Genomic DNA, 11,816 nt, shown 5'->3' with positions numbered 1-11,816 from the left:
AGTTGTACTTTGTTTTCTACATGAAGATTTGTAAATAAAGAGACTTTAGACTTTATGGCCATATATGGAAGTTATTCACAAATGTACTGTAGTTCACACCTATGGTTTAACGGAAACCTCTACTGGACAGGAATGGGGTCTGGGCCTGCTTCCTCATGCAGTTTATGACACTGCATAAATTGCATAAACATTTGTTCCTGTGAGGCCTCTCGAGTCTGCATCAATGAAATACAACCCATTGACAAAGGGAAGTTAACACATCTCCAAACAATTCATCTGATACCATTGCAAATTCCAGCAAATGCACACACCTACACACAATCACACACACACACACACACACACACACACACTTCTTTCCACCATTCTCACACCCTGATGCAATTATTTTTACAGTTAGTATTTTTTTAGTGTTCCATAAAAATAACAATAGCAGACTGCTGACTGGTTTTACAGTTGAACTATGTAAGTGGCTGGTGTTGAGTGGAAGGTAATCTGAACTCTACCAGGAAGGACTGGTGACATTCAGAGAGTAGTTAAAGTAGTTCAAATGTCATTTTGTAGGTCAGGAGATTGTTCAACAAAGTGTCCAGAAATGACTGATACAGACAGCTGTGGAAATTACTAAATGTGGCTGTCAAAATGAGATAAAAAGTTTATCAAATATTTTTCAGCACTACAGCATTCCCCAGCATTCTTCAGACATCACAAATGCATCACAGCTTATTTTTAAGTGTACAGTATTAAACCCTGACCATTGCAAAGCAAATCTCAAATATCAAAATAGGAGCTTTCCCCATCAGGCATATGATCTAGGCTTGTAGTAACTGTTGCAGAGTGCCTCCCTCAGAAAGATGTGGATCCACAAAGATCTCAAACTTAAATTAAATGTTTACTGTCAATCGTGGGGGACAAGACTTTAGACCAGTGTTTCTCAAAGACTTGTCCGGGGACCACTGGTGGTCCACAAGCTATCCCATGTGGTCCACGAGCAGGCGTGGTAAAATATAAGATGAGTTGTTTGCAATATTGAACCAACTTGTATGTAAATCCAAATAGTTCTGCAACACTGCCTATGTAAACTATGCCAGTTTAAATCATATGAATTCTCTGAGACAATAAGCAAGGTGCAAAGACAATAAGCAAGGTGGTTCATTGAGTAGGCCTATTGTGTAATACTGTTGAAGTAGGTCTACTTTTTTTTTTAGTTAGGTGGTCCGTGAGGCTTTTCTTTTATCGGTTAAGTGATCCTTAGTCTGAAAAGGTTTGAGAAACACTGCTTTAGACACAACAACCTCATATACCCTTTATATGGATAGTCACAGCATCATCATTCCACTGGCAGGGCCTTGCGGAGAAGCTACACAAGACACATGATATGTACTCTATGTTTGGAGTAGAGGATTTGAGCTTGTTCTCTTCGTCAGGGCAAGTATAACGAGTACACCAAAACATTTGGAACTGATATTAAATGCATTTTGTCATCAATGGGCTCTGCTTCTAGGCTTTTGATAGATTTGCTACCAACTCTTGAGAAGGACCCCCCAGGCAGTGACCTAAACTTCCTGTTGGCTCAATTCAAAATTCGCAAAATGAACAAGAACTCCAAAGGTTCCCGGACGTCTGAGCATCAGCTGACGCCCAGGGACTCCCCTCACCGGATATTTGCTGTCTCATGCAATTGCACTGTTTCCATTACATCCAGCACTGGTGGAGGAAGCAAGGACACCATTACCATGTGAACGCAAGTCAAAAGATGACCTTTATGATAGTTCCGCAGTCTTTGTTGTCTTTTGGGGTTTCACTTCAGCTTTACCTGTGAGGCTTGGTGATAATAGATAGATAGTAGATAATAGATAATAGATCATCTCTCTCTCACACATACACATACACACACACACACACTCACTCACACAAATACAAACACACACACACGATAATCTTGAAGAGAATGGAGTTCGCTGTTGGTGGTGGTAGTGGTGGTGGGGGGGGTTATGAATTTACTCCATATCTATTGTTACATACTTTTGTCACCTTTTCAACACAATTAGCACCACATCTGTCTGTGATTAACCATACCAATTGACACAAATCATGTTTCTTTCACACAATACACAGTCAATGAACACACTAGAAAGCGTCATTTGTTTTGCACTGACAAGCTTACCCAGGGCCGGCTCTAGGCAGGAGCCAATGTGGGCTAAGCTCACCCAAGCATTGTGTCTTGCCCACCCGAAACAAAGTCAGGAATTGTTTTTTATTTCAACCCATAGACTGGTGTTACAGTTGGGCATCTGCACAGTGTGCAGCCTCAAACCCAGTTTGGATGTAGATGAGTTGACTTTGAGTGTAATGGTAGCTAGCTGGTACACAGCTGTGCTTATATATGTTAGATACACCTCTCCTTGCCTTAAAGAAAAAACTCTGGCCATTTTTCACGTAGATCTCTGTTTCCCAAAGTCATTGAGTTGGTCAGAAGAAATAAGACGAAAACAATTGTTGCTACCTAGCTTGAGTTGCTGCAGCCAACAGCCAGAGCAGCCAGGCAGCTATTGCTAGGTAGTACTGATTGTTTTTGTTTGTTTCTTGTGTTTATGTCAATTTTTATCCAATTTCACAGCTTTTCTATGTTGCCCACCCAATATTTCTACCAGCCCACCCAATTGTAGTAGGCTAGAACCGGCCCTGAGCTTACCCAATACCAAAATTATGGATCTTTCTTGCCTCAAATATCTACACCCTTTGGCTTCCTACACTACAATGTCTATTGCATGCCAAAATAATAATAAAAAAATAATGTTCAAAACCTTACACGTTATAAAGTCTCCACTTCTGCAAAAACAGCTCCTCAGACAAAAACAGCTGCCAGCACATCTAGCATCTTTACCAGATACATCATCTGAGATCAGCCACCCAGACAGCTGAGTTTAAAAGTTTACACAACTGCAGAATTTCTGCACAAATGGTCAAGAACCGTTTCAGGGAAGCTCATCTGAGTGCTTGTCAGCCTCAGAGTGGCCCATGGTGGCAGTGGGGTCAAGGGACTGCACAACGGGTTTTATTGACGCCAATTTGAATGCACAGACATGCATTGATGAGATCCAGCCCATTCCAATGACATTCATCCACCATCATCACCATCATGTTGCAGCATGATAATGCATGGCCCCATGTTGTAAGAATCTGTACACAATGCCTGGGAGTTGAAAGCATCCCAGTTCTTGCAGGACCTACATACTCACTAGACATATATCACCTACTAGGCATGTTTGGGATGCTTTAGATGTTACAGTACATATCAAAAGATGCTGATTATAAAGTATGCTGTTTGGCACAGATATGCCTTGGACTGTTTAAGACAAAAAACACTCTAAAATGTGCAGTTCTTCTTGAAGAAAGACATTTATTAGGGACGGAACTACAATTACACTTTATGCATTATCATGTAAATGTAAATCAGGTTTCTAGGCCAAGTATACTTTCGTCTAGTCTCTGCATTTATCCCATCTGTAAATTAGTGAACACACAGTGCACACAGTGAACACACAGTGAGGTGAAGGTGAAGCACACACCCGGAGCAGTGAGCTGCCTTGCTACAGCAGCGCTTGGGAAGCAGACAGTGAGGGGTTAGGTGCCTTGCTCAAGGGCACTTCAGTCGCTCCTACTGGTCGGGGATCGAACCGGCAACCCTTCGGTTCCAAGCCCAAAGCCCTTACCAGTAGGCCATGAATGCCCCTCATACATAAATTAATTCATGATTTATGCATTACTTCATTCCTTTATATCTTATGAATCATCAGAAATTGACATGAGTTCAGTCTCTCATTCATGACCTCATGCATGAACAACACATCAACTAAGACATTAGGTATGATGGGAACATCATTATGATTTAAGATTTCTTAAGCATGATCCATCATGATTACATGAATTTAACGTTAATTGCTCATTAGTTCATCATGTCTGTGGCCCCTTAACTAAAGTGGTGAATAATGATATGTGTTTAGAGAACTGCAAAGTTGTGTTCAAATTAGAATTTGAGCAGAGATTACCACATTTTGGCAGAAAAAGAAATATTCATGATCATGCTTAATAAATCATAATTAATAATGATGTGCCCACCGTACCAACAGTAATGCTTTAGGTGATGTGCTGTTCCTGTATGTGGTCACCAATGACAGACTATGAACTCATGTCAATTCCTGATGATTCATGAGATATTAAGGAATGAAGTATTAATTATCATGAATTCATGCAACTACCACCTGCCCACCGTACCAACAGTAATGCTTTAGGTGATGTGCTGTTCTAACATGTAGATCACCAATGACAGACTATGAACTCATGTCAATTCCTGATGATTCATGAGATATTAAGGAATGAAGTATTAATTATCATGAATTCATGCAATTAAGAATGAATTATCATGAATTCATGCATGAATTAATTCATGATTTATGTATATGATAATTCATGTACCTTTACCGTAAAGTGTTACCAGAGATCTTTTTACTTGTACGTAGATGCACCTGACCATGTCCTGAATAGACAATAGGATAAAAACAGGAAGTGCACATGTGTGGAAGTGCCTATTTAAAAGTTGCATTGCTGACCCTTAGCTGGACATTTCAACACACATCCTACTCCGGCTGCCGACATGTCAGTGTCTATTCCACTAATTGTGCTGAGCAACGCTCTTCTTGTATGGTGTGCAGCAGGTCGGTACATCTATGATTATCCATTAATCTGTCAACCTGTCCCTGTCCGTCCGTCTGTCCGTCCGTCCGTCCGTCCGTCCTGTCTGTCTGTTCATCAGTCACCAACTCATCCTTTTGCTATTCTAGTTGGCTTACACCAGCAAGATGATGCCCCAACGTTGGAGCTCAACTTTCAATCTCTGGACTACAGAAACATCTTGCACTGGAAAATGCAACCCAGCACCTTAGACACAGTTCTCTTCTCTGTGCAGTATAAAATGTAAGTCTGCTCTTTCATTTCGCCAGTGCCCGGATGATACAGTTGTGTTTCCACTACTGAACATAAAATCAATGATTATTGCGAGACTTAAAGGAAAATCCGGTGATTTTTCGCATTGATCTCTGTTTCCTGAGGTCACCAAGTATTGTAATTTGAAAGATGCCCCCAAAGTGTAGCACAGTAGCTGCCTGGTTACTCTAACTGCAGCAACTCGAGCTACGTAGCAATAATGTTTAACAGCAATACTGTGCAATATGCATATACTAAATGATCATTACACAATCTACCTGGAGTCTGGGAAGAATCAATCTAGAAAAACTAACTGAGAACTTAGTTATTGACTTTATCTGGTACTAACACTACTACTGTAACCTACATGGCATGCACAGTAACTTTGATGAAAGGGAATAAATGACCATTTCCGATGACAGATATGGTGACAAACAGTGGACAGATGTACGACACTGTCAGAACATCAGTCAGCACCAATGTGACCTCAGCAAAGAGACGTCAGACCCAAGGGAGTGGTACTATGCCAGAGTCCAAGCGTCCAGCAACGGGGTCATATCAGAATGGACCCTGAGTACCAGGTTCTTCCCTCAGTGGGCATGTAAGTACCCATCCATCCCATTACTCTAAACAGCAACAGAGTTACAGGCTGCTGGTGTTACATCTGAAATTCTTGAGTTCAGCCAAAATATGACCATGGTTTTTTTCACTGAACGGAAACATCACAATGTCTTTGTCTTGTTTTTGCAGCATTGTTCAGCCCACCAACGTTGAAGCTGAATGTGACCGAGCAAAGCATTGTGATCCGTGTCCAAGCCCCTCGCACCGCTCACAGGAGGGCTAATGGAGGACTCATCCCAATAACCAAATACGAGAGGGTCCGCTTCAGGATATACCTCACCCATGACAATGGAGAGCAGGTAGGGGCCAGGACTTCCTCCTCCAAACTTCTCTTTTTAAAAAGGCATGCATGGCACCGAGTTCAGATTCTGCAAACATAAAACAGTAGAACAGGGTAAGGATATGCACTGTCAAGTCTGTATCTTTTTTTTTTTTTTTCCTCTTTACAAAGGAGGCAATGTATGTTAAGTAATATTAATTGAAGCTATATGTGACTATAAATAACGGTTTCCATGAGCTAATTGTAAGTGTACTATTCAATCTCTAGGAGCAGCATGACATCGATGTCTGTAGCAAAGAGCTAAGGATCGTTAACCTGAAGCCCAAAACGAGTTACTGCCTCCAGGCCGAGACGCTGGTCCCCCGGCGAGGGCAAGTCAGTGACAGGGGCCCTATGACCTGTGTCACCACACCATAGGCAGCAAGGGCCCTCGGTGAGTTCCCTTTTAGTCACTCATAGATGCAACAGTTAGGTCAGCACCATCTGCTCCTCAGTTCAAGCTCTTTTTCACCTTGCTGTGAGCACATGAGCATTGTGCCACCGCCTGTCTAACTAGCCAACTCGTTTTAAGTGTAGCAACTAAATGAGCAGCGCAGCCATGCAGTTAGAGAGTCAGACGTTGGGCATTTAGACGAGTCCTTAAACAAGGTTCTCTTTTTGCCTTGTGACTTCGACTTTATGTAGTTCAGGGCAAGGCTTATACTCTGCAGTTGTCCTTTAGGTTTACCATAATCTTTCCTGCATGTTTCCTACCAGGTTGAGTGCAATGAAATCTGCAAAAATCTCCACCATAGGTTCACCAATATTTATTACAGAAAAAGCTGTTAACAAAAGCCTCACCAAACTGAAACCGATGGCCTGAAAGCCCGCTTACTGAAAGACTGTGCCCCACAATTAAAAGGTGTCTTCTCAAGGCTATTTAACGCCCTCCTAGCTGCAGGTGTATCCACGTCCTGGAAATTTTCTCTAATAAAGGTCCATACCAAAAAAGCCAGGTGCGAGTCAGCCTGAAGATTTCCGACCTATAGCCATCACCTCCATATTGTGTAAAATAATGGAGAGAGTTGTGGTGGATATTCTGACCTCTCAAGTTACCAGCTTGTTAGATCCGCTGCTGTTTGCATATAGAAGTGACAGAGGGACAGCCGATGCTGTGCTGGTCCTTCTAGACTCTATTTCAAAACAGCTTGCACTTCCTACGGGATGTGCTATAGTCTTATTTGTAGAATTTAGCGCAGCTTTTAATTCCATTAAACTACACATTCTCCTGCAAAGACTAGCCAAAATTAACATAGATAAGGGCCTAATTCTCTGGATCAGAGACTTCCTCTCCTGTCGCCCTCAGAGGGTATGTGTAAATGGCATTTTTGTCAGGAGTGCAAACCATCAGTACAGGCTGCCCACAAGGCAGCGTCCTTTCCCCTCTACTTTTCTCTCTATTTACTAACGAGTTCTCTATCAATGATAGCCTCTTTAAATGGTTAAAATATGCGGATGATATGGCGTTAGTAGGCCTCTTACAAAAAACTGACCCCTCTGGTAAGGCCTCCTATCTAGCACACATAAAGGCCCTTGAAGCATGGTGCAATGATAGCGAGCTAGAGATCAATGTGTCAAAAACAAAGGAGTTAGTCTTCTGCAAAAAACAAGACACAACAGAGCCAGTTTCACTTAAAGGAGAATTCCGGTGTGATATTGACCTAAAGTGTATTGAAACATGATACCGAGTGTGAACGTATGTCTCATAGCCCATCTCGGCTTGTCCCCTGCACTCCAAAATCTGGCGCTAGTTAGCCGATGCTACCAACAGCTTTTTTCAATAGTGGTGCTTCGCATCCGGCCTAGCCATGCAAATAAATCACTGTTTTACACCCATTTCACGAGGCTCAATGTATCTCCACACTTCATTGGTAGACTTCGAGGGCCCTGACATTTAAAAAGCGAGACATTGAGAACTTTGAAAAAGCACTGGTAGTTTACTTACAAGGCGATTTTTATACAGACAGTACCTTCCACGAAATTTAACATTTGCAGCCATCTTGAATTTAGTCACGATAAAGTCGAAAGCAACGAGTAAGAATGAACAGGTATGATAAAGGGATCAGATTCAAAAAATAATTCAGTGGAAATGCATGGATTCCAGTTGCTGCTACTGGAAGAAACTGGAATCCATGCATTTCCACTGAATTATTTTTAGAATACCTAAGCTCCTAAGGACCTAAGCTGTAGATCCAGAAACAAACTAAACAGGATAGTGTCAATGGCTAGTAAAATTGTAGGAAGACCTCAAAGACATCCAACACAAATGTGGTACCTGACATGCAGAATACCTACTCTGACTACGCCACCCCCTAAACCCAGGCGGGAGAAACCTATAAGCTTTCTAGCATTGGCTGGTTCTCGACCTTCCACACAAGGAACAGTTAACAAAAGGCAGATCACGAAATACTCAAATTTATTACAAATAGTATAAATACAATCCAGAATGTAAGTAAGAAAGACTGCATGGGATAACTGGCTGAGACTCCTCAGGCTAATAAGGTCGGGTCAGCACACACAGCTCCCGTCTTGGAGGGGCCCTGGTGAGAGAGGGAGAGAGAGAGAGACAGCAAACCCAGCACCACAAAAGAATGCAACACGGCAAGCACTGCAAACACAAGTAGTAAATACCACTACAGGATACCACTACAAAATACCACACTGTGTTGTTTACCAGTACACACCGAGAAAATCTCCCTCCATGTGCCACCCAACCCGAAAGGAGCAGTACTGAGTTGCGGATCCGGCCTTGTACAAAGACAGCCTATGATCGGACAAAAGAGGAACAGCCAGCTCCCAGCACAAGCAGTTATAGAGAGACAATGCAAACAAACAAAAAGACAAACAAAATGAAAGCAAACAAACAAACAAACCCAAAAACTAACAGTAAAACAGTGCCTGGCCTGGTCCCTTGGTCCCCACTAAGAAATGGTACATATATTAGTTACCATGTACATTCCACAGCACAATTACACAATGGACATATGTAGTAAATATAAGCCTACTTTGCAAGAGCGTTCACTACTCCCCACAGCACAGTGACACAGGAAGAAAGGAACATTCCAGTGCTACAGATTTAAAGAAGCATAGTTAATTGATTTATAACTACCAATGTAAACAAACTACTAAGATCATAAATATAAAAAAAATTACCAGAGCATCAGTGTCTGTAGCCCAGCACTCATAAATCTTAAAATCAGGCAGTCACCTCAGTGTCCTCCATGAAGAGTGAAACACATAGTTCTAGCATTCACCCTGATAAGTTAAAACAAGTCATGAGAAGTGAGTTCTACAAACACACACACACACACACACACACACACACACACACACACACACACACACACACACACACACACACACACACACACACACACACACACACACACACACACACACACACACACACACACACACTGCTTGGAACATCATATTCATTACCTGCATGACAGGGGACCTTAACAGTCACAAAGAGCAAGTGGTGGAAGCAGCAAGAGAATGTGAACTCTCAACAAACCAAACTTTATAACTTCCTAGTTAGTCATGTGACCTGCCCCATGTGACCACGCTTGCAGTCACACAAGCCACACTGGTTGCCAGTGCAGGTGGGCACATAAATCAGAAATCCCCACACAAATATATACTGACAGAATGAGGAAGAAAGCTAGGAAAATCATTGCAGATAGTACACACCCTCTTTCTAGCCAGTTTGAGCTCCTGAAGTCTGAGAGGCGCTACAAAGCGCCTCTGGCCAAAAGTGCATTTAAAAAATCCTTTACTCCAAATGCCATCAGTATCCTCAATCAGACCAAGTGACAATATCAAACTGAAATGCTATTTCTTTTATTTCCTTTACTTTTATTTCTATGTATTTTTTTTACTCTTATTCTTTTCTGTGCATGTTATCATGATATTTCAACTCATATGTCTGAGACGATATTGTGGCTGTATTTCCATCTGTCTTTTATGTCTGATGAGCCAAAGAAAAATTTCCACCTTGGTGGACATTAAAGATTTATTCTATTCTATTCTATTCTATGTTATTAAGGGAGAAAATGGCACTGGATTGTCAACTGGACACGTGTGTGCCCCTCATCTGTCACACTCAGGGAGAATATTGTACTGGATTGCTGACTGAACACCTGCACAACTGTAGATCCTCATCCGTTAGACTTGACTTGAAAAGCTTCCTGACCTCAGCTGTACTTTGTACATACACATTATAATGATGTTTGTAAAATGTTTTACAGGTTTTTTTTAATGCTTATACAATAACAGTGATTATTGATGCACAATTTGCCTTCCCACATTGACATGTTAAAACAGTTTTAGTTCACTCAGCAATTGGAGCTTGAACACTAGAAATAAGCCTCTGGTTAGCATTTGGTCTGGATTACAGTGGTGGACCATATACGACAGAGAGTAAAAGTCAGAATTAGAGGAGGGAAACGAGGATGAGAACCAGGAGATGAATAAGTAAGAGGAGGAGAGGGAGGAGATGGAATCTTACGGACAGAACTGAAAAGATGGTGCACTCTTAAAAAACAAATGTATTGAACACAACACAACTTGCGTTGTTTTTAAAACATCTCTGTGTCCAAATAGGGACAGCACAGTTTGTGTTGTTTCCTTTTTTTATTTGTTACACAATATGTCTTTAAAATAACGCAACTTGCGTTGTTTTTTTAACACATCTCTTTAACACATTCGTTTTAAGATCTAACCTAATTATTTTTCTGTTGTTTTTCCATCCTTGCAAAATGATGATTGTTTTCTTCTACTGTTTTTTTGTTGTTTGAACCCCCACCTCTTTATTTGTATTGAAATAAACATCCATACTTGATTTACTTGTTTGAATACTTGTGTATGGTATGCATGTTTACATCACTATATCATGTATAACAGGACTCTGTTGCAAACTGATACGCCATAAGAGCTTTTCATTTACTTTCAGTGTAAGTTTGTGTTTTGTGTGCTTATTCACATGATGGTGTGAACTGTTTCAGACACAAAAACACAATTTTTAAAAGTTTGTTTTGCAAGAATTGTGTGCTTTTGCAGTACATTCATTTTTTGCTAGTATAGTATAGGTCTTGTTTTTAGTGTGTAGAGTTTGGCCTTTAGTTAAAAAAAAATAGCCAATAGTTGCAAAAATGGTGCCTAAGCAATCAGAAAACTGTGATATAATCTATGTAATGTGTAGGTCTACCAGGTGTTACAAACTTTTCTTATTGGGGTCCAATCAAAGGGCTGAATAGGCACTCATTGCATTTCTATTTTTTCTATTAATCTTTTTACAGTTGCTTACACACTTTTTGCAGAATTCAGCAACATGACAATTGTGATGACTGGCCGAATCATCACAACCAAATGCTAGACTACAAACACAGAAACATACTTTTCACATTTAAATAAGAATCAGAACACAAGAGAATAAGGTTATGATATAGTGAAACGTACAGTATATGGGATGAATAAAGATTACATGAAAAGGAGAGGCATGATTATCTAAATCATCTAAGTAGCCTAGAATAAAATACTGAAAACAAAGAGATAAAGGAAAAGAAATAGATCAGATAAGATAAATAGATTTATGTCACGCTGCACAGTCTTGCGATGTGCTTGGGCCTTTCCATCTTCTCCTGGACCCAATGGTTTAGCATGGCTGCTCTTGCGCACGTGCACTGGCTGGGACCGCTCCGTGAATGACACTTGCAGATGGTCAGGCAGGGACTAGATGAGGCGAAATGAATCAGTAAAGAAAAGACTCATAACAGAATACAGGCATACAGTATGGTTGCATATACTTTTCACTGTCACACTAAAAAAAAAAATCAATTGGTTGTAGAAACTGGGAGTACAGGGGCAAGTATAAAGCAGGTGCATAACT

The 11,816-nt window shown here is 40.9% G+C and overlaps 1 protein-coding gene and 1 long non-coding RNA gene across 2 annotated transcripts; one reads left to right on the top strand and one right to left on the bottom strand.

The window, feature by feature from the left end:
• The first annotated feature begins 4,585 nt into the window (after nt 1-4,585).
• Nucleotides 4,586-10,519, top strand: il22ra2 (interleukin 22 receptor, alpha 2). The gene is made up of 6 exons (XM_048270102.1): nt 4,586-4,718; nt 4,845-4,977; nt 5,409-5,587; nt 5,737-5,906; nt 6,155-6,320; nt 9,975-10,519. The coding sequence occupies exons 1-5, from the start codon at nt 4,658-4,660 to the stop codon at nt 6,302-6,304; spliced, it is 693 nt and encodes a 230-aa protein (XP_048126059.1). The 5' UTR covers nt 4,586-4,657; the 3' UTR covers nt 6,305-6,320; nt 9,975-10,519.
• LOC125311782 lies at nt 8,359-9,437 on the bottom strand. The gene is made up of 3 exons (XR_007196527.1): nt 9,368-9,437; nt 9,080-9,181; nt 8,359-8,994 (listed from the first exon to the last, which is right to left on the bottom strand). It is a non-coding gene; the product is annotated as an uncharacterized LOC125311782 (long non-coding RNA).
• Nucleotides 10,520-11,816: the final 1,297 nt, after the last annotated feature.

The sequence above is a fragment of the Alosa alosa genome, chromosome 18, assembly GCF_017589495.1.
Source record: "Alosa alosa isolate M-15738 ecotype Scorff River chromosome 18, AALO_Geno_1.1, whole genome shotgun sequence".
NCBI classification, from domain to species: Eukaryota; Metazoa; Chordata; class Actinopteri; order Clupeiformes; family Clupeidae; genus Alosa; species Alosa alosa.
This window is presented reverse-complemented; position numbering and strand designations above follow the sequence as displayed.